The 26,541-nt window shown below is 42.6% G+C and overlaps 1 protein-coding gene across 5 annotated transcripts in view; it reads right to left on the reverse strand.

The window, feature by feature from the left end:
• Positions 1-26,541, reverse strand: part of LOC123593244 (inositol-pentakisphosphate 2-kinase) — a 129,768-nt gene that overhangs the window by 48,396 nt on the left and 54,831 nt on the right. Inside the window, exon 1 of one of the 5 annotated variants that reach the window (XM_045468848.1) lies at positions 599-856. The exons of the other annotated variants lie outside the window; for them this stretch is intronic. Coding sequence (XP_045324804.1) covers positions 599-679 — 81 coding nt within the window. The 5' untranslated portion in view covers positions 680-856. Of the gene's footprint in view, positions 1-598; positions 857-26,541 lie in introns of those variants that run through there. 5 annotated transcript variants of the gene reach the window in all.

Here is a 26,541-nt window from a genome sequence, read left to right on the forward strand (position 1 = left end):
TCCCGCTACCCCCGCGGCTGGGCAGTCGGAGGTGGCACCGCCTGGGGCTGGGGCAAGAGGTGCTACGAGGACGTGGCACTGACCTGGGGGGGGGGGGGAGGGGGGAGGGGAGCGCTGGGGGCGGGAAACGCACCGAGCAGGACGGGGGTTGCAGTGTTGCTGGGGGGACGCGGAACTACCCAGGGCGGAGGAGGGGGCCCCAGGGGGTCGTGGACCCGAACCCTGGGGGAGTGGGGAGTGTTGCTGGGGGTACGCGGAACTACCCGGGGCAAAGAAGGGGGCGCCAGGGGGGTCGTGGACCCGACCCTGGGGGTGGGGAGTGTTGCTGAAGAGATGCAGAACTACCCAGGGCGGGGTAGGGGGTGCTAGGGGATCTTGGGCCCGACCCTGGGGTGGGGGTGGGGGGGGGTGTCAAGGATCCGGATCCGACGGGGGGAGGGAGAGTGTTGCTAGGGGGACGCGGAATTACCCGGGGCGGGGGAGGGGGTGCCAGAAGGTCGTGGACCCGACCCTGGGTGGGGGATTGCTGCTGGGGAGATGCGGAACTACCCCAGGGCGGCGCGATGGCCCGGGACCGCGCCGACCTTCCGCCGCTCACCTGCGCGTGGGCCACCACCAGGCTCTTGTTGCCTTCCCCGTGGTACCCCCATTCATTCTCGTCCATCTTCCCCTCGTCCATCCCCCGGTGCGGCCCTGGCGCCTCACGCGGCCGCGAGCTGGAAGCCGCCGGTCCGCCTGGGCAGCAGCCGCCGCCGTCGGGGGGAGGAGCGCCTGTCAGCCACGGCCTCCCCTCGACCCCGCGGCCCCGACTGCCAGGCTCTTAGTCGCCGGAAGCCACGCCCACGGTGGCTGCCATGGCCTAGCCGGGCAACTTCCGGGTTTACGCCCGCTTCCCCTCCATTGACCACTACAGTGGATAGGTAGGAGGCCATCTTGGATGCTGGCACATGACTCACTTCCGGAGCGCGGATTTTAGAACAGGAAAGGAGGTTTCCGCCCCGGGCGCCGGAAGTGAGGCAAGCGGGAGGAGCCGGCGGCTCCTCGGCGCCCGGGACCGGCCTGGCCGGGAGTAGAGGTTCGGCGGCCTGGGAGATAGGGAAGACGCGGCCCAGCCGGCGGGTAGTGGGGTGTACGACCGAGCTGGCAAGTGGGACGGGGGCGTCCACACAGGCCGGGGGCTATGGCGGTCGGGGGAGTGCGTGGTCCGTGGACCTTGGACCACCGAGATGTGGAAGCCCCAGTAAGGCACTTGGCGGCTCCGAGCCCCCGCTTCCTTTTCTGTAAAGTGGGATGTGACTCATCTCACACGAGTTATTAATATCACCGTTTGCTCGTTACCCGACGCAGAATCACCCCGCAGTCCCACGAGGTAGCGCTCTGTACACTGTACAAACGAGGAAGCGTGGCTCCGAGAGGCGAGTGGACTCCCAAGTGGTGCTTTTGCCAGAGGAGTGGGTTTCGTGGACCTTGAGCTCGAGGTTGGGGTTTGAAATCTGCCCCTGCCACGTAACGATGGCGAGGCGGACGGCAGGTCGCTCCCGGCCTTGGTGTTTCCATTAGGGAAGTGACACTAACGATACCATCTTCTAGAGCTGCGGTCACGGTTAAATTCGATCAGCGGTTCCCAAACTCTTAGTCTCAAGACCACCTTATTCTCTTTAAAAATGAGAGCCTCAAAAAGTTTGCTAGTGTGGGTTATATCTATCAATAGTCACCGTATTATAAATGTGAAATTTAGAAGAATACTTTTCGTCTTAAAAATAAACATTCTTAAAAACCTGTATCTCCCAAAAATACAGAGAAGAGTGGGAATTGTTTTACATTTTTTAAATCTCCTTAAAGTTTTAAAGATTCATAGAACATAGCTGGATTCTCACATCTGCTTCTGCATGCACTGTTGCAATATACCGCTTTGAAGTATATGAGGAAAATCCAGCCTCAGATACATGGTCCAACAAGGAAAGAGCTACAAACCAACCTCCGAACAGCTTAGAGCACCACCAGACACCTGGCAAGTCCTTGGAAACTGATGAAATGAAGCCGGTGAGCCAGGAAAACAAGCTGATGGCTTTGAGGACTGGCCCAAGTGGAAAGCAGCTCTGAACCCTCCCCAGGGATGGTTGAAAAAGGGGGTAGAAATCGTCCCCAGCGGGGAGGGGATGCCCACTCACAGAAGACCTTCCCACACCCTCATAAGGTCAGGGGACCCTAAACATGTGTGAGATTTTCTCAACATCTGTGACCAGAGTATTAGGATCCTATTAAGTATTAAAACATTGCTTTAAGGAAACCTCTGTGGTGCTGAAAACCTTCTGTGTCTTGGTGGTATTTTTTTTCAGGGAGCATTTTCTCACAGTGTTTAGAGTTACTAGCATATGGTGATGATGAAAAGATTAAACTTTGGTTTCATGATTGTTTTTAAATTCTCCACAGACGCACTGGTGGACCATGCCCACCCCATCCCCAACTTGGGACACCACTGGCTACAGGGAAAGAGAGAGGTGCTTTGAAAGAATTATGGTGGAGTAACAACATGGAGAAGAGTGGACCCATCTGCAGTGGTTGGAGGAAAAGAAGAAAAGGCTAGAAAAGACCCTAGCAATGGGAGAAGTACCTCTTCCTCTATTCAGCCCATGTGGTCTGACTTTTTTTTTTTTCAATGTTGAGAGGGCGAGCGTCAGCGCACACAAGTGGGGGAGGGGCGGGGGGAGGGGGTGGCTGGAGGAAACAGAATCTGAAGCAGGCTCTAGGCTCTGAGCTGTCAGCACAGAGCCCGACACAGGGCTCCGATTTACAGACTGTGAGATCATGGTCTGAGGTGAAGTCGGTCGCTTAACATACTGAGCCACCCAGACGCTCCTCATGCGGTCTGACTTAACATAGTCCCTAATCTCAAGGCCTTCTAGTGACCTCAGCCTGTGCACAATCAAGAACTATCTTCTCAAGGCATCACATCAACCCAGGGATTGGTTCAGGGGATGCAGAGACGATCCAGGTCCATGCAATGAAGCTCACTCATGTGGCTTGTGTGGAAGTGATCACGGGGAGAGTCACCCTCAGCTGGGTGGCAAAGAGGCCAGGAGGTCAGCATGGGCTGCCGGCAGCGATCCAGGCACCTCTGATGACAGCAAAAGGAAACGGCTGGGCAGTAGTGAGGATGGAAACACCTGGTGAGCCGAAGGATCGCGTGCTTCTTGGTTGCTCTGAAGTTTCTGAGTAGTGAACGCCATCTTTTGCTAAAATAATTTGAGTTGCGCTCCCTTCACTCATAACCTGAAGAGCTCAAGCTAATAAGAGGGGGCACTGGGATGGACCAGCCACCTCAGGCAGTGTCGAAGGGAAGCAGAGCCCAAAGGGCCATTGTTAGCAGGGATTCCTGCACGAGGACAGTGTGACTAGGAGCTTCCTACTCCATTTGGTCCCAGCTGTACTCCCAGCATGTCAGTCCGTGCCTTCTCCTTTTGTGTTTAAAAAGGAAAAGAGATGGGGCGCCTGGGTGGCGCAGTCGGTTAAGCGTCCGACTTCAGCCAGGTCACGATCTCGCGGTCCGTGAGTTCGAGCCCCGCGTCGGGCTCTGGGCTGATGGCTCAGAGCCTGGAGCCTGTTTCCGATTCTGTGTCTCCCTCTCTCTCTGCCCCTCCCCCGTTCATGCTCTGTCTCTCTCTGTCCCAAAAATAAATAAACGTTCAAAAAAAAAAAAATTTTTAAAAAAAGGAAAAGAGATGGGGCACCTGGGTGGCTCAGTCGGTTAAGCGTCTGACTCTTGGTTTTAGCTCAGATCATATCGTGGTTTGGGAGTTGGAGCCCCGCATCGGGCTCTGTGCTGACAGCTCAGAGCCTGGAGCCTGCTCCGGATTCTGTGTTTCCCTCTCTCTCTCTGCCCCTCCCCCACTCGTGCCATGTCTCTCTTAAAAAATAAACATTAAAAAAATTTGTTTAAAGAAATAAAAAACATTTAAAAAAATGATAAATTTAAGGAAAAAGAAAAACACCAGACTCTAACCGAGGGACATCCCACAGAGTATCAGACCAGGATTCCTCAAGCCATCTGAGACATGGGAGACAGACACACCAGAGGAGCCTAAGCAGATGACACCCCTAAATGCGATGTGAGATCCAAAAAGGATGCTGGTGGGAAAATATTTGGAATTCAGTTAGTAGTAATGAACGAATGTTAATTCCTTCCTCCTGGGAAACAAACCATAGTTAAGTGTGTTAAGCCGGGGGGGGGGGGGGCCTGTGGGAAGTCAGTAAAATCTCACAATGTTTGTGTAAATCCAAAAGAGGAATTCATTTTTCAGCTTCTTTCAGGATTATATAATTATTTTAAAATGTAAATCAAGTTGGCAAAATAAAAGCAGTCTTCACGGCAGTTGCCTTCGGTGATGGGGAAGGGACAGACAGGACACATGCACTGACAGAGCTAAATTTGGTCACATCAGTAAAAATAGCTGCAGCGAATCCTCTTGGACCCAACTTTTCCATGCCTACAGATTGCCCTACAAAACCCTCAAACACGCAGCAGTGCTGGACGAGTCTTGGTTCCCAGCATGGGCACCTCGGACAGCCTTGGGCTGCACCCACCCACCCAAGCACAAGACCTGGGGGGAGGCTCTGCCACCTGTGTTCCAACAAGTTTCCCAGGTGACTCTCCACCACCAAATTATGGCATACTCAGAAGCCACTCCACCAAATAAGAAAACCAGTTACACTTGTACCGACATGAGCTCTGTGCATCCGCAGTTGTGAAACAAACCTGTGTGTGAGCGTGTAAATGCAAAGAAAAGGGGACAGAAATTATTCTATCTGGGAGGGGGCGGGGGGAGAGGGAGAAGCCAGGGAAGCCATGTCACTTTCCTCATATTGTTGATTCAGAGGATGTATTCACAAAACACTTCCATGATAAAAATTTAAATGAATAAACTCTTGATACTTATTTTTTTTTAACTGAGGTAGGCCTGTCACTGTGCATGCACGTGAAGGATGGCCACATATGTTGTTAAATACAGGGATAAATGTTTGAATAGAAAAAAAATGTGTCTTATCGTACACTGTTTTCTCTGGGGATCAGGCCATGATGAAATACATTACGTTCTTCTGTAACCTTTGAATTCTGCATGAAAGACGTGAGTCTTTACACCGCATGCAGGGGAAGTCACTGGGAAGTCCTGCATGTGGTGGCCTTGGAATACCCAGCTACAGGGAACTGGGCAGCTGTTACGGAGAATGGACCTTAAGATATTTAGGTCACTTGAACACACCATGGGCAAGATCCTACTATCCTGAGCTGGTCCCACCAACTCCAAAATGCGTTAACTGGATAATGAGTCAGGGGGCCTTCAAGAGCACATAGCCCCTTCCCACACAAAGATATGGTGATGCTGAACACACCTCCCCCTTCTGCTGAAGGGACCACTAGAGGGTTAAAAGGCTGGTGCCCTCTCCCCTGCCACTGTTTTTCCCCTTTCCCCCTTCTGGGAACCAGACATCAGAGACTAGGACATGCAAAAGCAATTGCATATATGGAGGGAAATTAGACCAGTAAACCCAGGGAAAGACATAACCTGAGACGACCTTAAGTTTACACCTCTGGCTGACTCTCAGCAAAAGCCCACCTACAACAGCCTAGAAAACAGTAACAAAGCACTCGGGTAGAGAGGAGAACTGACTTCCAGAGTTGCCACATCTTAGATTCAAATGTCCAGTGTTTAAGAAAAAGTCACAAGACATGTAAAGAGACAGAAGGAAATATGGCCTATTCAAATGAAAAAAATAAGCCAATAGAAACTGTCCTGGAGAAAAACCAGATGACATTTAGACAAAGCATTTAAAACAACTGTCTTAAAGATGCTCAAAGAACTAAAGGAGGATGTGGAGAAGGTCAAGAATGTGGTGTGTGAACAAATTGGGAAGAACAATTAAGAGATTTTAAACACTAAAACCAAAAGAAATTCCAGAACTAAAAATTACAATAAATTAAATGAAAAAGTCACTCAAGGGATTCAAAGGCAGATCTGACTCTCTATTCTCAGTGCTCAAGAATAGAAATGCTGAAATTTGAAATTTTAGGATCAGAGAGAAAACAGGTTGAAAAGGGAACAGAGTCTGAGGGACCTGTAGGGTGCTGTCAGTGAGACCAATGTCCACACTGAGGGTATCCCAAAAGGACAAGAGAGAAAGGGGAGGAAAGAATACTTGAAGAAATCATGGCTAAAACTGTTCCAAATTTGGTGAATGACATGAAAAGAAGTATCTAAGATGTTCAACAAATTCCAAGCATGATGAACTCAGAAACCCACATCAGGACACATAATCAAACTGTCAAAAGACAAACACAGAGCAAATCTTGAAAGCAGCAAGAAAGAAGACTCATCGCATACAAGCGTCCTCAGTAAAATATCAGGTTTCCCCTAAGAAACTGGAGGCCAGAAGACAGTGGGCCAATACATTAAAGTGATAAAAAGAAAAAATTGTCAACCAAGAGTCCTGTGTCTGTCAAAATTGTCCTTCAAAAGTGAGGGAGAAATCAGGACATTCCAAGATATATGAAAAGGGAGTTTGGGACCATAAGACCTGTCCCACAAGGAATGCTGACAGGTGTCCTATAGGCTGAAACACAACAAAAAGCCACACGAAGAAATAAAGGTCTCAATAAAGGTAAGTGCATGGACAACTATAAAATCTAGTATTACTATAACAATTGCTTGTAACTGTATTTTTTGTTTTCTATGATTTAGGAAGATGATGCATGAAAATAGTTTATTTTTTTATACACACAATATACAAAGATGTAATTTTATAACATCAACGACTGAAAGAGGTGGGGACGGATCTGTAAATGAGCAGAATTTTTATATGTTTGAAGTTATCTAGTTATAAACTCAAATTATAATGTTATAACTTCAGGATGTTAAAGTGTAATCCCCATGGTAACTGCAAAGAAAATAGTAATCGAATGAACATTTTTAAAAAGGGAATTAAAACTTTTCGCTTTTAAAACAACAGGGCACCTGGGTGGCTCAGTAGGTTAAGCATCTGACTTCAGCTCAGGTCATGATCTCACAGTTGGTGAATTCAAGCCCTGCATTGTGCTCTGCACTGACAGCTCACTCTCTCTCTCTGCCCCCTCCACCTTGTGCGCTCTCTCTCTCTCTCTCTCAATAAGTAAATAAACTTAAAAAAAATCTTTAAAAGGAAGGAAGGAAGAAAAGAATACAAAAATCCCTTATATAAGACAGCCAGTGTGGACAAAATGATAAAGACAGAAAGTAGAAAGAGGGCGTCCAGGATTAGCAGGTAGGGGGCAGGGGTTCCTGCTGATTGGGGACAGAGACCTCTTCTGCAAGACAAAAACAGTTCTGGATTGGCGCCTGGGTGGCTCAGCTGCTTGAGCATCTGACTTCAGCTCAAGTCATGATCTTGCAGTTCATGGGTTTGAGCCCCGCATCAGGCTCTGTGCTGACAGCTCAGAGCCTGGAGCCTGCTTGGGATTCTGTCTTCCCCTCTCACTGCCCCTCCCCGACTCGTACTGTCTCTCTCTCTCTCTCTCTCTCTCTCTCTCTCTCAAAAAATAAACATTAAAAAAAAAAAAACAGTTCTGGAGACAAGTGCTGAGGACAAACAACAATATGAACATACTTCATACCACCAATCTATACACTTAACAATGGTTCAAATGGTAAATTTTGTATAATATGTATTTTGTCACAATAAAAAAAAATTTTTTTTTATAATACTAGATTTTAACGTTTATTTATTTTTTGGGGGACAGAGAAAGACAGAGCATGAACGGGGGAGGGGCAGAGAGAGAGGGAGACACAGAATCGGAAACAGGCTCCAGGCTCTGAGCCATCAGTCCAGAGCCCGACGCGGGGCTCGAACTCCCGGACCGCGAGATCGTGATCTGGCTGAAGTCGGACGCTTAACCGACTGCACCACCCAGGCGCCCCCACAATAAAAAATTTAAAAGCAAAAAAGTAAAGGATAAATGAAGACTTTCTCACACAAACAAAATTGAAGGAATTTGTTGCCAGTAGACCCGCCCAGTTTGAAATGTTAAAAGTTTTTCAAAGAGAAAGAAATGATATAAATGAGAACCGCAAATCTATATAAAGAAAGAAAAGCATTACAAAAAGAATAAGTACAGGTTAAAAATTTGTATTGTTCTTATTATTTTTTTAATGTTTATTTTTGAGAAAGAGCACAAGCAGTGGAGGGGCAGAAAGAGAAGGGAACAGAGGATCTGAAGTGGGTTCTGTGCTGACAGCAGTGAGCCCAATACAGAGGCTTGAACTCATGAATCGTGAGATTAAGACCTGAACCATGAGATCATGACGCTTAACTGACTGAGCCACCCGGGCGCCCTTATTCTTTCTTTCTTTCTTTATTTGTTTGTTAGTGAGGGTGGGGCTGAGGGAGAGAGAGAGAATCTTAAGCAGGCTCCACATTCAACATGGAGCTCAAGGTGGGACTCTATTCCACGACTGTGAGATCATGACCTGAGCTGAAATCAAGAATTAGATGCTTAACTGATCAACTCCCCCAAAATATGACAATCCTTAACATGTTGTCCCCTAACAACAGGGGGTCCAACTATGTGAGGCAAAAGCTGGTAAAACTGCAGGGAGAACTTGAGGAACCCACTATTACAGTTGGAGATTGGAACACCCCTTTCTCAGACATGGACAGACCCAGCAGGCAGAAAATCAGTAAGGACACAGGTGAACTCAACAGCACCATCAGTCAACTGCATACACCTGGCAACTGTAGACGACTTCATCCACCAACATCAGAATATACATCCTTCTGAAGCTCACACGGAAATTTACCAAGATAGACTACATTCTGGTCCCCAGAACACGTTCATTCATTCATTCATTCATTCATTTAATGTTTACTTATTTTTTGAGAGAGCGTGAGCAGAGGAGGGGAGGAGAGAGAGGGAGACACAGAATCTGAAGCAGGCTCCAGGCTCAGAGCTGGATGGGGGCTCAAACTTATGAATGGTGAGATCATGACCTGAGCTGAAGTTGGACACTTAACTGACTGAGCCACCCAGGCGCCCCCACATTAACACATTTAAAAGAATAGAAATCATACAACGTATGCTCTCAGAACACAATGAAATTTAACTAGATTCAATAATACGAAAAAAATATAGAAAATCCCAAAATACTTAGAGATTAAACAACACATTTCTAAATAGCACATGAGTCAAAGAAGAAACTTCAGGGGCGCCTGGGTGGCTCAGTCGGTTAAGCGGCCGACTTCGGCTCAGGTCATGATCTCACGGTCCGTGAGTTCGAGCCCCACGTCGGGCTCTGTGCTGACAGCTCAGAGCCTGGGGCCTGTTTCAGATTCTGTGTCTCCCTCTCTCTGACCCTCCCCTGTTCATACTCTATCTCTCCCTGTCTCAAAAATAAATAAAACATTTAAAAAAAAAGAAGAAACTTCAACAGATATTTAAAAATAATTTGAACTAAATAAAAATTTAAATACAATTTATCAAAATTAGTGGGATGCATTAAAGCAGTAATTAGAGGGAAATTTACAGTACTGAATGCATATTAACAAAAAAAGAAAGATCTAAAACCAATAACCTAAGGTTCCACTTTACAAAACTGTTTTTTTAAAGAGCAAATTAAATCCAAAATAAGGAGAAAGGAAGTAATAAAAATTAGATCAGAACCAATGAAATTAATTGGAAACCAATCAATAGAGAAAATCAACAAAACCAAAAAGCTGGTTCTTTGAAAATATCAATAAAATTTATAAGCCTCTAATCAGGCTAGGATAAAAAGAATTACTAAAATAGGAAATGAGAGAAGGGACATCACTACAGATCCTGTGGACATCAAGGGACAATAGAATAATATTGTGAATAATTATATGCCAACAAATTTGATAACCTAGATGAATCAGACCAATTCTTAGAAAGACACAATCTACCAAAATTCACACAAGGAGAAATAGACCATCTGAATAGGCCTGTGTCTAATAAAGAATTCAAATGAATAATTAGTGATCTTTCAAGATAGAAAGCACTGGATTCTGTCCAGGGGGTTGCTGATGGGTTTGCTGAATTCTGCCAAACATTTAAGGAAGAAATTACACCAAATCTCTACAGTCCCTTTCAGAAGATAGAAGCAGAGGAAATACAGAATTCAGGATTCACTGTAAAGCTACAGTAGTTAAGACAGTGTGGTGCTGGCAAAAGAACAGACAGATCAGTGGGACAGAGAAGACAGTGGTGCTGGAACAACTCTTTGCAGACCCACATGCAAAGAGATGAATCTGCACGCTGACCTCACACTCTTCACAAAAATTAACTCAAACTGGATTATAGGTCTACATTTAAGACCCAAAACTATAAAACTCCTGGAAGATAATGTAGAAACCCTAGACAAGTTTGGGTTTGCAATGACTTTTTAGACACAACACCAAAGGCAGGGCCCATGAGAGAAATAACTGATAAGCTGGACTTCATTACAATTAAAAACTTCTGCTCTGCTGAAGACACTACCAAGAGAATGAGAAGACAGAAAAACTGGGAGAAAACACTTGTAAAAATATGTCTGCTAAAAAGACTTATCCAAAATATACCAAGAACTCTGAAAACTCAATGAGAAAGCTAAAGCCTATTTACAAAATAAGCCAAAGATCTGAACAGTCACCTCACCAGAGCAGAGATACAGATGGCAAACATATGAAAAGATGCTCCACATATGTCATCATAGAAATGGAAATCAAAACAAGAGACCACTACATACCTGCTAGAAGGGCAAAAATTGAAAACAGGGGCTCCTGGGAGGCTCAGTCAGTTATGCACACACTCTTGATTTCTGCTCACAGTTTATGATCTCACAGTTTATAAGATCGGCCCCATGTTGGGCTCTGAGCTGACAGCATAGAGTCTGCTTTGGGTTCTCTCTCTCCCTCTCTCTCTCTGCCCTTCCCCCACTCATTCTCACTCTCTCTCTCGCTCTCTCAATATAAATAAACAATTAAAAGAGAAGGGAAGAGGAAAAAGGAAAAGAAAAAAGAAAAAAAGAAAAGGAAAAGAAAAGACAACATAAGACAAGACTGACAACAACAAATGCCAGTAAGGATGTGAAGCAAGAACTCTCCATCGTAGCGTATGGGAATGCAAAATGGTGCAGCCACTTTTGAAAACAGTTGGGCAGTTTCAAACAAAACTAAACTTTACCATATAATCCAGCAATCATGCTCCTTGTTATTTATCCAGGTGAGTTGAAAATCTATATATACACAAAAAGCACGCAGCTTTATTCAAAATTACAAAACTTGGAAGTAACCAGGATGTCCTTCAGTAGGCGAGTAAATAAACTCTGGTATATCCAAACAGTTGAATATTACTTAGCACTAAACAAGAAATTAGCTATCAAGCCATGAAATATTTGTAGGAAACTTAAATGCATTTTACTAAGTGAAAGAAGCCAATATGAGAAGGCTCAATACTGTACAATTCCAACTATATTACATTCTGTAAAAACAAAACTTTGGAAACAGTAAAAAGATCAGTGGTTGCCCAGGGTTAGGGGGCAGACAGTGACAAATAGGCAGAACACAGAGGATTTTTAGAGTCGTGAAACTATTCTTTTTTCTACAATTAAGGGTGGATATGTTTCACAATCAACAGAATATACACCAAGAGTGAACCCTTATGTAAACCATGGACTTAATGTGATAATGAAATAGTCTATTTTTTAACAGTCTTCTAATAAATTAAAGCTGAGAACCAGATGGCTTCATGAGGAATTCTGCAAAAACATTAAGAGAAATTAACCTCAATCCTTCTCAAAGACTTCCAAGAAACAGGAAGAGGAACACTTCACAACTCATCTTAGGAGGCCAGTATTATGCTCATACAAAAGCCCGACAAAGACATAACAAGAAAGGAAAACTAAAGACCAGTATCCCTTGCGAATATAAATGCAGTGTCAGCAATAGACTACCACACCACATCCAGCAGCATATTAAAGTGATTATACACCACAACCAGTGGGGATTGATTCCAGGAATGCAAAAGTGGTTTAGCATATGAAAATAATGTAATATGTCATTAATAGAACAAAAGGAAAAAAAGCCTCATGACCATCTCAATGCATGCAGAATTCATTTGAAAAATTCCAACGTTCAATGAACGAAAATACTCAACAACTTAGAAATAGAAGGGAATTTTCTCAGGCTGATAAAGGTCATCTATAAAAACTCAGCTAACATATTGCGAAATAGTTAAAGATCGAAAGCTAACGATGTTCCCTCTCACCACTTCTATTCAACATGGTTCTGGAAATTATATCCAGGACATTTGGGCAAGAAAATGAAATAAAAGGCATTCTGTTGGAAAGAAAGAAGTAAAACTATATTCACAGAGAACATGAGCTTATATATAGAAATCCTAAGGTATACACACACACACACACACACACAATATTAGTAAGTGACTTCAACAAAGTAGTAGGAAAAAAATACAAAAATCAGTTTCATTTCCATAAACTAGATTAGTAACAAATATGAAAATGAAATGGAAACAATTTCATATATAATTGTATCAAGAGGATTAATACTTAGGAACATTTTAAAACCCACTACAAATTTATAATAAACAGTGTAGTAATAGCATAAAAACACATATGGAATAACACAATATAATATCCCAGAAATAAACCCTTGCATATATGGTCAAATGATTTTTTACAATGGTGGCATTAAATGAGAAAAGAACAGTCTTTTCAACAAATGATGCTGGAAAAGTGTATATCTACATGCAAAAGAGTGAAGTCAGGCCCTCATCTTACTCCGTATACAAAAGTTAACTCAAAGTGGGTCAAATAACTAAAAGTAAAAGTTTTTCTTTCTTAAATCCCACATGTGACTGAAATCATATAGTGTTTGTCTTTCTCTGACTTATTCCACTTAGCATAATACATTCTAACTCCATCCAAGTCATTGCAAATGGCAATATTTCATTCTTTTTTATGGTTAAGTAATATCATAGGGGAAAAAAAGAAAGAGGAAAACCAAGAAACAGACTTAACTACAGAGAACACATTGATGGTTACCAGAGGGGAGGTGGGTGGGAAATGGGAATGGTGGAAAATGATGATGGAGGTTAAGGAGGGCATTTGTCTTAATGAGCACAGGGTAACGTATAGAAGTCTTGAATCACTAAATTGTACACCTGAAACTAATATTATACTGCATGCTAACTAACTGGAATTTAAATGAAAACTTAAAAAAATAAAAGTAAAAGCTAACACTATAAAACTCAGAAATAAAGGGAAAAAGCTTCATAACAGTGGATTTAGCAATGATTCTTAAACATGACATAAAAGCACAGGCAACAAAAGAAAAGAGATAAATTAGACTTCATCAAAACTTAAAACTTTAATCAATCATAAGAATGAAAATACAACCCAAAGAATAGGAGAAAATATTTGCAAATCATATATCTGATGAGAGATTAACATTTAAAGTATATAAAAAAATACAACAACAAATAACCCAATTTAAAGATGGGCAAAGAGATTTCTTCACAAAAGATATAAATGGTCAATAAGCACCTGAAAAGATGATCAGCATCACTAATATTAGGGAAATGCAAACCAAAACCATAATGAGATAACACTTCACACCTATTAGAATGGCTATTATTTTTTAAAAAAACATCAAAAAACAAGTGTTGGCAAGTATGTGGACAAATTGGAATAACTGTGCATTGCTCCTAGGATAGTAGGAATGTAAAATGGTGTAGCTGCTTTTGAAAATTGTATAGTGGTTCCTTCCTCAAAAAATTAAAAATTACCAGGGCACCTCGGTGGCTCAGTTGGTTAAATGCCCAACTCTTGGTTTCAGCTCAGGTCATGATCTCGCGGTTCATGGGTTCGGGCTCTGCATTGCGCTGACAGTGCGGAGCCTGCTTGGAATTCTCTCTCCCCTCTCTCTCTGCCCCTCCTCTGTGCTCTCTCTCTCTCAAAATAAATAAACTTTCAAAAAAATTTTTTAGAAAGTTAAAAATTACCATATGACCTGCAATACCACTTGGGGTATTTACCTAAAAGAATTGAAATAGAGACTAGAACAGACATTTGTATATTAATGTTAATAGCAGTAATACAATGGCAGAAACAATCAGTTGTCTACCAACAGATGAATGGATGAACAAAATGTAATATACACATAAATGAAATATTATTTAGCTTTTAAAAGGAATGGAATTATGACACCGGCTAAAACATAGATAAACCTTGAATACATTATGTTAACTGAAATAATCTAGGCAAAAAAGGCCACTTATTTTATGATTTCATTTATGTGAAATATATAGAATAGTCAAGTTCATAGAGACAGAAAGTAGTTGCCAGGCACAAGGGGAAAAGAGATTGGGGAGTTATTGTTTGATAGGCACAGAGTCTTCTGTTTGGGATGATGAACAAGTTGGAGATAAATAGTCATGGTTGTTCCACAACAATTTAAAATGTACTTAATGCCAGTGAAGTACTCACTTAAAAATGACTAAAATGGTAACATTTTTAAAATGTTCATTTATTTTTGAGAGAGAGCAAGCAGGAGAGGAGCAGAGAGAGAGGGAGACAGAGGATCCAGAGCTGTCAGCACAGAGCCCGACACAGGGCTCAAACTCACAAACTGGGAGATTATGACCTGAGCCGAAGTCAGACGCTTAACCAACTGAGCCACCCAGGTGCCCCATCCAACTGATTTTCAACAAGAGTGCCAAGACTGTTCAGTGGGCAAAGAGCAGTATCTTCAACAATGATGCTGGAATAACTGGACATCAACATGCTAGAATGAGATTGGATCCCTACCTCACACCACAGACAAAAGTCAAAAGTGGATGAGACACCTAAGTGTAAAAGCTAAAACATAAAACTCTTAGAAACAAAAATAGATTTAAATCTTCATGACTTTGGATCAAGCCATGGTTTCTTAGGTATGATACCAGAAGACAAGCAATAAAAGAAAAAAATACAAGAAAAAAAATACAAGAAAAAAAAAATTTGACTCCATCAAAATAACAACCTTTGTGCACAAAAGGCCACTATCACTAATGCAAACAGGCAACCCACAAAATAGGGGGATATATTTGAAAACCATGTATCTGGGAAAATTTAATACCCAGAATATATGAAGAACTATTACAATTCAGCAACTCAATTCAAAGAGCAAGGCCCCCTGATTGGTTTCAACAAACCAGGGAGTGGTCCTGCCACCCTAGTGAGCTCGGAATGCAGTTATCACCACGGTGGGCCTGAAGGATGGAGAATCAAGCCAAAAGGAATTATTCTCAAGCCTAAAATCTAATAGGATTTTTTTTCCTTACTTGGGCCTTATTGGACTTACTTGGGACCCATAACCCCTTTCTTCTTTCTGATTTATCCTTTTGGGAGAATGCCTGCCTATGTCTGTCCCACCATTGTATTTTGGAAGCAGATAACTTGTTGGGTTTCACAGGATCACAGTGGGGGGTGAATATTCCCTCAGGCGGAATCACTACATTTAATGATGTTTACATGAGGTTTGGGACTCAGAACTGATACAGGGGTGAATTAAGACTTTGGGGGTGTTAGGAAGAGAGTGGATGTACTCTGGATGTGAGAAAGATGCAAATTTCAAGAGTCTAAGAATAAAATTAAGAAGAAACCCAAAAGAAATTCTGGAGCAAAAAATGAAGTGGGAAATTCAAATAGAGAGATTCAAAGGCAACTGTGGGTATGCAGAAGCAAATACTGGTGAACTTGAAAACAGTACAATTAAGGGGTGCCTGAGTAGCTTAATCAATACAGCATCTGACTCTTGATTTCAGCTCAGGTCATGATCCCAGGGTCATGGGATTGAGTGAGGAGCCATGCTGAGTGTGGAGCCTTCTTAAGATTCTCTTTCTCTGCCCTTCTCCCCTGCTCATGCTCTCTCTCTCTCTCTCTCTCTCTCTCTCTAAAATAAAAAATTTAAAGCCTTAAAAATTAATATTAAAAAAAAGAATACAGGAAATTGAAATGATTGAAACTGAGAAAGAAAAAGAAAAGACAGAAGAAAAGTGAACAGAGCCCAAGGGGCCTGGGGCACACCATCAAACAGACCAACATGTACACTGGGGGTGGAGGTCCCAGAAGGAGAGAGAGAAAGGGGCAGAGAAAATGTTTGAGGAAATAGTGGCCAAAAACTTCCCAAATTTAATGAAATACATGAATATAAACTCCAAGTATGATGGACTTAGGGATCCACACTGAGACACTTTACAGCCAAACTGTAGAAAGACAAGAGTAGTTTGAAAGTATCCAGGGAGAAGTGACTCATCACACACAAGGGGTCTTCAATGAGATCATCAGCAGATTTCCCATCAGAACTTTTGGAAGCCAGAAAGCAGTGGCCGACCAGTAAGATCCTGTATCCGGTCCAAAGTGAAGGAGAAATCATGACATTTTCAGACTAACAAAAGCTGTGGGACTTTGTGACCACTAGCTACCCTGCAAGAAACAGAACGGAGTCCTGCAGGATGAAATGAAAGCACACGACATGGTAACTACACAGTGACTTGAAGCCATAATGGGAAATAGAGGTCTCAGTAAAGGTAGAGATACCCGGGCAGTTTAAGATCTGTTGTTATTGTAACTCATTATTTTCTACATAATTTAAGAGACTAACACCTTTAAAAACTGGTTTCTCTCTCAAATAAATAAACATTAAAATCTTTTTTAAAGGTGGGGGGCGCCTTGGAGGCTCAGTCGGTTGAGCATCTGACTTAGGCTCAGGTCATGATCTCACGGTTCATGGGTTTGGGCCCCGCATCGGGCTCTGTGCTGTCAGCTCAGAACCTGGAGCCTGCTTCAAATTCTGTGTCTCCCTCTCTCTCTGCCCTACCACACTCATGCTCTGTCTCCCTCTCTCTCAAAAATAAACACTAAAAATTCTTTTTAATTGTTGGTTTGTGTTTTTGGATGCATGATGTACAAAGACGAAATACGACATCAACTGAAAAGGGGAGTGACGCCAGCAATATGGCAGAACAGGCATTTCTATCATCACCCACCCCACAGAACAGTGATTTTGATAATCATTAACAGATGAGTTTAGTTTTGTGGGGGTCCAGAAGTCAAGTGGGAAAGTTCCAGAACAATTATTGGAGAAAAACAAAAACAACCTCTGAAAATAGATGCACTGAAGAGGGCAAAAAGAACTTTTCACTCTACCTGCATCATTCCCTCCCTTAAGGTGCACAGCTCGAGGCCAAGAGGGAATCCCTTGACCTGCAATTTCTCCCCACAGAGGAAAGTGAGAGCAAATGGGTTGACACCTGGTTTCCCCACGTGCAGGTCCCTGCCCAAGAGACCCACTTTCTTCTCACCCCACCCACAAAACTGTGATATGCACAGCTGAGGGACTGGGAGAGGCTGGGAGCCTAGCAACCAGGGTTTAGAACTCATTAAAGTGTCGCAGATCCTAATAACTGCTTTGGAGACTCCATCAGGAAGGATGCCAATGAGCCACAGGAGACACCTCACCTGTGGACCCCCCAACTGGCCTGCAAGCACCCACAACTCTCCATGGTTGTCACCCATCCCACCCCCTGTGGACAGTGCCCTGGGTGCTCTCTTGTTGTTGGCCAGTACACACATTCATAAAGCCAGCCCTACTTTGCAGGATGGAGAGAAGGCATGCAATCTTAAGCCATTCCCTCCAAGAGAAAACAAGAAGCACGGAGTGGACCCTTTCATAGAAAAGGTCTGGAAAGCCTCAGAATCCCTACAGGCTGCCTGGGAAAGGTACCTCCCTACTGAAACCTGTCAGAAAAGTGGGAGCATGTGACTGCTTCTCCGAATGCAAAGACCACACAGCAAGACTTCACAGGACATGAAAAGTCAAGGAAACATGATACCACCAAAGGAATATATAATGTTCTAGTAACCAGCCTCAAAATAAATGGAGATCTGTGAACTGACTGTGAATTCAGAATAATTGTTGCAAGGAATCTCAGCTACAAGAGAGCACAAAGAGACAATGCAACAACATCAGGAAGACAAGACACGAACAAAATGAAAAGAGACTCAAAAGAGAGACAAAAGTCATTAAAAAGAACCAGACAAAAATTCTAGAGCTAAAGAAAATAAATGAAAAGTTCAATAGAGAACATCAAGATGAGACTTGATCGAGCAGAAGAAAGTAAACTTGGAAGAAAAGTCATTTGAAATTATCCAGTCAGAGGAGGTGGAAAAAAGAATTAAAAAGAATGAAGACATCCTACATGAATTATAGAACACAATCAAGTGAAACCCTGTATCGCTGACCCTTGAATAACGAGGGTCTGAACTGCTTGGGTCCACTTATGTGTGGATTTTTTTTTCTCAATACAGTAGAGTACTGTAAAAGTATTTTCTCCTCCTTATGATTTTCTGAACATTTTTTCCTCTAGCATACTTTACTGTAATATAGTATATAATACATATAATGTATGAAATATATGTTAACTGACTGATTACGTTATTGGTAAGGCTTCTGGTCAACTCTTAGTTAAGTTTTTGAGGGGTCAGAAGTTATATGTGGATTTTTAACTGTGTAGCAGGTCAGCACCACTGACCCCCGTGTTCAAGGGTCAACTGTATGCATTCTGAGAACCTCAGAAAGTGAAAGAGAGAAATGTGTAGAAAGCTTATTTAAAGATATAATGGCTGAATAATTTTTAAGACAAAGATACTTTTGAAAGCAGCAAAATAAAAAACAATCTGAGGACTTGAAGGTAGGAAAGTGGAAATCACTGAGGCTGAGGAACAGAAGGAAAAAAGAGTCAAGAACGGTGAACAGAGCCTAAGGGACCTGTGGAACAGCATCAATTGAACCTACATATGCATTGTGGGAGTCCCAGAAGGAGAGGAGAGAGAATGGGGCAGAGAGAATATTTGAAGACATAATGGCTGAAATTTTCCCAAATTTGATGAAAGATATAAATATAAACCCCCAGGAAGCTCAGCTAACTCCAGCTAAGATGAACTCAAAGAGACCCACACCAAAACATATTATAATCAAACTTTCAAAAGACAGAAAATCTTGAAACAGCAAGGGAGACGTTATTTGTCACATGTAAGGATTTTCTTATCCAAAGCTTTGGAGGCCAGAAGATACCCACCGGTGGACACTGGGTTGCTTCCATGTTTTACCTGTTGTGCATAATGATATGGACAGGCGTGTTCGAGTATCCTGAGAATCTGCTTTCACATCTTTTGGGTCTATATCTAGAAGTGAAATTGCTGGGTCATATTGTAATTCTACTTCTAATTTTTTGAAAAACTATCACTGTTTTTCACAGTGGCTGTACAATTTTACATTCTCACAACACTTGTTTTTTTCTTTTCTGTTTTTTTTTTTTAACGTTTATTTATTTTTGAGACGGAGAGAGACAGAGCATGAACGGGGGAGGGGCAGAGAGAGAGGGAGACACAGAATCAGAAGCAGGCTCCAGGCTCTGAGCCATCAGCCCAGAGCCAGATGCGGGGCTCGAACTCACGGACCGCGAGATCTTGACCTGAGCTGAAGTCGGACGCTTAACCGACTGAGCCACCCAGGCGCCCCTCTTTTCTGTTTTTAATGTGTATATACATATATATACACACATATACATATATATGTATATTCGAACCTTATTTCTTATTGAAGTGTAATTAACACACAGTGTTATACTGGTTTCAGGTATACAATATAATAGTTTGACAATTCTATATATTTTTCAGTGTTCATTATCATAAGTGTACTCTTAATCTCCTTTATCTATTTTACCCATCCCCCCACCCACCTCCTCTTTGGCAACCACCAGTTTGTTCTCTGTATTTAAGTCTGCTCTTGCTTTGTAGATTTTGATGATCTGTCATTCAGTGCATAAACGCTTATAATGGTTGTATCCTCATGCTGTATTGAAACTTTTGTTAATATATCATGTCCTTCCTTGTCTCTTCTAAGCTTTTTGCATTTAAAGACTATTTTGTCTGAGATTAGTATATAGTGACTCCTTTCTTTTGGTTACTATCTGCATGGAATATCTTTCTGCCTTGGTCTAAGTCTCCCTGTGGCCCAGATGAAGGCCAGTTCCAATTGCCTGAACCCCAGACAGGCTGCAATGTTTGCTGACCCTTCTCTGGGCTTCAGACTCACCCACCTGCTGCATGCACTGGTGAGAACATGAAGGCCCAGTTACCTAGCTGGAAGCACACAGCCCTCTCCTCCTCCGCTCCCACTAAGGCAGGTAGGTGCACAACACCCCCACCCCGGCCCGCAGGCTACCCATCCTCCCAAGCATGGCGTCTGTCTCTGCCTCTCAAAGTCCCCCAGAACAGACCAGGCCTGATTATTCCATTCTCTTGTGATGGTTGGCTATGTTCACTCTTCTTGCCTATGACTCCTCATCACTTACGGCCTGTGGTGGAGTTAACCCTGGAAACACTGTGCACACTTGGTGTGGCAAAGTATGGGCGTATGCATGCATGCCCACGGCCAAACCCAGAGTCTGGTTTCATTCACTCATTGCTCCATTCACTGGACAGGCACATACTGAGCGCTTACTGGGAGCTGTGCATGGCAGGCACCAGAGGCCGTGCGGTCATTGGAAGTTACCCTCCAGTGGGTGGACAATGAGGAAAGGACGGGGTCATGGCAGAGAAGAAAGTCTTGCTATTGCAGTGGTGAGAACAGGGTGGAGGGGGAGCCCCTAAATGCAGAGCTTCCCACGTGCCCACCTGGGGCAGGGAGGTCAAGGCCCCAAGCCTTCAGAATTCTTCAGCCAGACAGTCTGGAGAGGAGACATTCAGGTACAGCTTTCCTTCCTGTCTTGTGGCATCTGGGTGATGATATTTCATGCTGAAGTACATATCTGTGACCCTGTGCAGCCTGGTGTCACCTGAGCAAGGGGGGAGCACTGGGTCAGGGGCACAGGCCCTCTTTCATGGAAGCAGATGGAACCTGAGTTCGCTCCGCAGGCGGTGTGAACACATGCTGGTTTGGGGGACTATCCATGGGAAATGTGGGTATCAACTAAACCCTTGCCTCCTACCCCAGACCTTAGCGTGATGAGGCCACACCCACATGCACCTTTGGCACTGAGGTAAGACTAAGCAGGCTGCTGAGGTGGCCCACGCTGACCCAGGGAGGTCTTACTTACCCTTTGGACAGCACCCACCACCGTCCACACCAGACAGCCAGCTCCTGTCTGTCTGGAGCCAGTCCTGCCTCAACCACGTGGTGCCTGCAGCGGGGAACACTTCTTCCCAACCCAGGCCCTGCTCAAGGGACGCTCTGGGTGAGGGCACTCACCCCTGGGCAGGGAGGGAAAACTCCCAACAGCAGTTTTCATTGCAACTGAAGCACACAGGAGGGTGGAGAGCAGAACATTTCTGTCCTTCCTGGAAACTGCCTGTAGTCTTTGTCTGTCTGTTTTCCATCCTGTGTCTAGTGCTACCAGATCTTATCATTTGGCCATTTTTGTTCCAGATCCTCTTCATATTTGAGAAGTGAAGCATCGCAAATGCTGCCGAGCCCCCTACGTACCAGGTAATCCCACCCCACCCATAGTCTCTGTATACCCAGTTCTGGGTTTATCAATGCGGCAGATTATTCTGCACATCAACGGCCTCCCCCATTACCAACATCCCCACCAGAGTGGTTCACTTGTTGCAATTAACAAACCTGCACGGACATGTGACAATCACCCAAGCCCACAGGCTACAGTGGGGTTCCCTCTTGGTGGTGTACATTCTATGGGTCTGGACAAATGTATGACATGTATCCACTATTATGACCATACAGGGTGGTTTCCCTGCCTTCACAGTCCTCCGTGCTCTATTCATCCCTCCCTCCACCCTAACCCCTGGCAACCCCTGGTTTTTTACTGTCTTCACATTTTTGTCTTTTTCAGAATGTTATATAGTTGGACTCATACAGTAGTAGACTTTTCAGATTGGTTTCTTTCACTAGTAATATGCATTTAAGGTTCCTCCACGTCTCCTCATGGCTTGATAGCTCATTTCACTTTAGCACTGAATAATATTCCATTGTCTTGACAAACCACAGTTTATTTATCCCTTCATCTGCTGAAGGGTATCTTGGTTGTCTCCAAGTTTGGGCATTATGGAATAAAGCTGCTATAAACATCCATGTTCAGGTTTTTGTGTGGACATGTTTTCAACTCACTTGGGTACAGACCATGGAACATGATTGCTGGATCTTATGGTAAGAGTATGTTTAAATTTGTAAGAAATCGCCAAATTCTTCCAAAGTGGCTGCACCATTTTGCATTCCCACCAGACTGAGGGTTCTTGCTACACCCTCAGCAGCATTTGGTGTTGTCAGTGTTCCAGATTTTGGCCATCCAAAATCTACTGGTGTGTACAGTGTATCTCATTGTTGTTTTAAGTTTGCAATTTCCTAAGGACATATGATGTTGAGCATCTTTTCATAGCTTATTAGCCATCTGTATGTATCTTTTTTGGTGAAGTGTCTGTTCATATACTATACCCATTTTTTAATTGGGTCACTTGTTTTCCTTTTTTTTTCTTTTTTCTTTTTGGAGTATAGTTGACCCAGTTGACCCAGTGTCACATTAGTTTCAGGCGTACAACATCGGGATTCAACAACTCTATATGTTATGCTGCGTTCACCACAATCTGTCACTACATATCATTATTACAACAGCATTGACTACTTCCCCTATGCTATGCCTTTCATCCCCATGACTTATTCATTTCATAACTAAAAGCCTGTATTTCCCACTTCCCTCCACCCATTTCACCCAACCTCCCACCCCCTATGCCCTCTGGCAACTGTTTGTTCTGTGTATTTATGGGTCTGTTTCTTTTTGTTTGTTTTTGTTAATGTTTTTTAAATTCTACACATAAGTGAAATCATATGTGAAACCATATTTGTCTTTCTCAGCCTCATTTATCTCACTTACTAACATAATGCCCTCTAGGTCCATCCATGTTGTCACAAATGGCAAGATCTTGTTTTTCATGGTTAACTGATATTCCATTGTATATACATACACCATACTTTTCTTTTCTTTCTTTCTTTTTTTTTTAAGTAAGCTTTATGATGAACATGGGGCTTGAGCTCACAACCCTGAGGCCAAGAGTTGCATGCTCCTCTGACTGAGCCAGCCAGGTGCCCCTATACAACACCTTTTTTATCCATTCATCTATGGATGGATACTTGGGCTGCTTCCACAACTTGGCTATTGCAAATAATGGTGCAATAAACATAGTGGTACATCTATCTTTTAGATTTAGTGTTTTTGTTTTCTTTGGGTAAATACCCAGTAGAGGAATTACTGGATCATATGGTATTTCTTTTTAATTTTTTGAGGAATCTCCATGCTGTTTTCCATGGTGGCTGCCCAATTTACATTCCCACCAACAGTGCACAAGGTTCCTTTTTCTCCACATCCTCACCAACACATATTATTTCTTGTATTTTTTTATTCTAGCCATTCTGACAGGTGTGAGGTGACATCTCATTGTGGTTTTGATTTGCATTTCCCTGATGATTAGTGATGTTGAGCATCTTTTCATGTGTCTGTTGGCCATTTGCATGTATTCTTTGGAAACAAGTCTCTTCTGGGCCTCTGCTGATTTTCAATAGGATTTCTTGGGGCTTTTGGGGGGGATAAGGTTGTATAAGTTCTTCATATATATTAGATATGAACCTCTTATTGGTTATATCATTTGTAAATTCCTTCTCTTACCAAGTAGGTTGCCTTTTTGTTTGGTTGATGGTTTTCTTTTGCTGTGCAAAAGCTTTTTATTTTTGTGTAGTCCCAATCATTTACTTTTGCTTTTGTTTCCCTTGCCTGAAGAGACATAGCTAGAGGAATGTTGTTAAGGCCAATGTAAGAGAAATTACTGCCTGTTTTTTCATGCAGGAGTTTTATGGTTTCAGATCTGACATGTAGGTCTTTAATCCATTTTGAGATTATTTTTGTATATGGTGTAAGAAAGTGGTCCAGTTTTGGGGCGCCTGGGTGGCTCAGTAAGTTAAGCTTCTGACTTTAGCTTAGGTCATGATCTCATGGTTCATGGGTTCGAGCCCCACATGAGGCTCTGTGCTGACAGCTCAGAGCCTGGAGACTACTTTGGATTCTGTGTCTCCCTCTCTCTCTGCCCCTCCCCTGCTCACACACTCTCATCTCTCTCTCTCTCAAAAATAAACATTAAAAAATTTTTTAACAAGGGGGGCACCGGGGCACCTGGGTGGCTCAGTTGGTTAGGCGTCCGACTTCGGCTCAGGTCATGATCTCGCAGTTTGTGAGTTCAAGCCCCGCATCAGGCTCTGTGCTGACAGCTCAGAGCCTGGAGCCTGTCTCGGATTCTGTGTCTCCCTCTCTGTCTCTGACCCTCCCCCGTTCATGCTCTGTCTCTGTCTCAAAAATAAATAAACGTTAAAAAATTAAAAAAAAAAAAGGGGGGGGCACCTAGTGGCTCAGTCGGTTAAGCGCCCGACTTCAGCTCAGGTCACGATCTCAAAGTTCATGAGTTCGAGCCCCCGTCAGGATCTGTGCTGACAGCTTGGAGCCTGGAGCCTGCTTCAGATTCTGTGTCTCCCTCTCTCTCTCTGCCCCTCCCCACTTGCACTCTCTCTCTCTCTCTCAAAACTAAACATTGAAAAAAAAATTTTATTAAAAAAAAGAGTGGTCCAGTTTCATTCTTTTGCAAGTAGCTGACCAGTTTTCCCAACACCATTTGTTGAAGAGAATGTCTTTCCCCATTGTATATTCTTGTATCCTTTGTTGTAGATTAATTGACCATATAATCATGGGTTTATTTTTGGGGTCTCTATCCTGTCCCATTGATCTATCAGCCATTTTTGTGCCAGTACAATCCTGCTTTGATTACTATGGATTTGTATTATGTCTCAAAGTCTGGGATTGTGATACCTCCAGCTTTGTTCATCTTTCACAGGATTGCTTTGGGTATTTAGTGTCTTCTGTGGATTCACATAAATTTTAGGATTACTTGATCTAGTTCTCTGAAAAATGCTGTTGGTGTTTTGATACAGACTGCACTGAATCTGTAGGTTGTTTTGGGTAGCATGGACATTTTGATAATATTCATTCTTTCAATCCATCAGCAGGGAATATCTCTCCAAATATTTGTGTCATCTTCTTTTTTTCATAAATGGTTTATAATATTCAGAGTACAGGTCTTTCACCTCCTTGGTTAAGTTTACTCCTGGGTATTTGATTCTTTTTAGCACACCTGCAAATGAATTGTTGTCTTAATTTCTCTTTCTGCTACTTTGTTATTAGTGTATACAAATACAACCAATTTCTCTATATTAATTTTGTATCTTGCAACCTTATGAATTCCTTTATTACTTTTAATAGTTTTTCAGGGATCACATTTCTATAATTCGTTACTTCTAATAGTTTTTTAGCGGAGTCTGTAGGGGTTTTGGTTTGATTTTCCTTTAACTAGGCTCCATGCCCAACGTTGGGCTTGAACTCATGACCCTGGGATCAAGAGTCACATGCTTTACTGACTGAGCTAGGCAGGATATATATGTGTGTGTGTGTATATATATATATATATATATATATATAATATCATATTATTATATATTATATGCTATATATAGTATATACTATATTATATATATAGTATGATATATATCCTATATACACTCTATATATAGTATGATATGATACATATATACTATCATGTATATATAGTATATTGTATATAGTATATAGATCTATATATGATATGACAGTATATCTATATATACTATCATGTCATCTGCAAATAGCAAAATTTTTACTTCTTTCTTACCAATTTGGATGCCTTGTATTTCTTTTTTTTTTTTTTTTGTCTGATTGCTGTGGCTAGGACTTCCAATATTATGTGAAATAAAAGTGGTGAGCGTGGACATCCTTGTCTTGTTCCTGATCTTAGAGAAGCTTTTATCTGTTCACCATAATGATTTTGTTGTAGGTTTCTCATATATGGCCTTTGTTATCTTGAGGTATATTCTAAACCCATTTGTTGAGAGTTTTTATCATGAATGGATGTTGGATTTTGTCAAATGCTTTTTCTAAAACTATTGAGATGATCATGATGTTTTTTATTAAGAAAATTTTTTTATGTTTATTTATTTTTGAGAGAGAGACACACAGACAGACCATGAGCGGGGTGGGTGGATAGAGAGAGACATAAACACAGAATCTGAAGCAGGCTCCAGGCTCCGTGCTGTCAGCACAGAGACCAACACAGGGCTTGAACCCACAAACAGTGAGATCACGACCTGAGCTGAAGTCAGACTGCTTAACTTCGGACTGCTTAACCGAATGAGCCACCCAGGCACCCCGGGATGATCAGGACTTTTATTGTTTTGTTAACTTGACATATCATATTGATTTGTGAATATTGAACCATCCTTGCATCCTCAAAATAAATCCCACTTGATCATGGTGTATGATTCTTTTAATGTAGTGCTGAATGCAATTTGTGAATATTTTGTTGAGAATTT

Source organism: Leopardus geoffroyi, chromosome D4, assembly GCF_018350155.1.
Source record: "Leopardus geoffroyi isolate Oge1 chromosome D4, O.geoffroyi_Oge1_pat1.0, whole genome shotgun sequence".
Lineage (NCBI taxonomy): Eukaryota > Metazoa > Chordata > Mammalia > Carnivora > Felidae > Leopardus > Leopardus geoffroyi.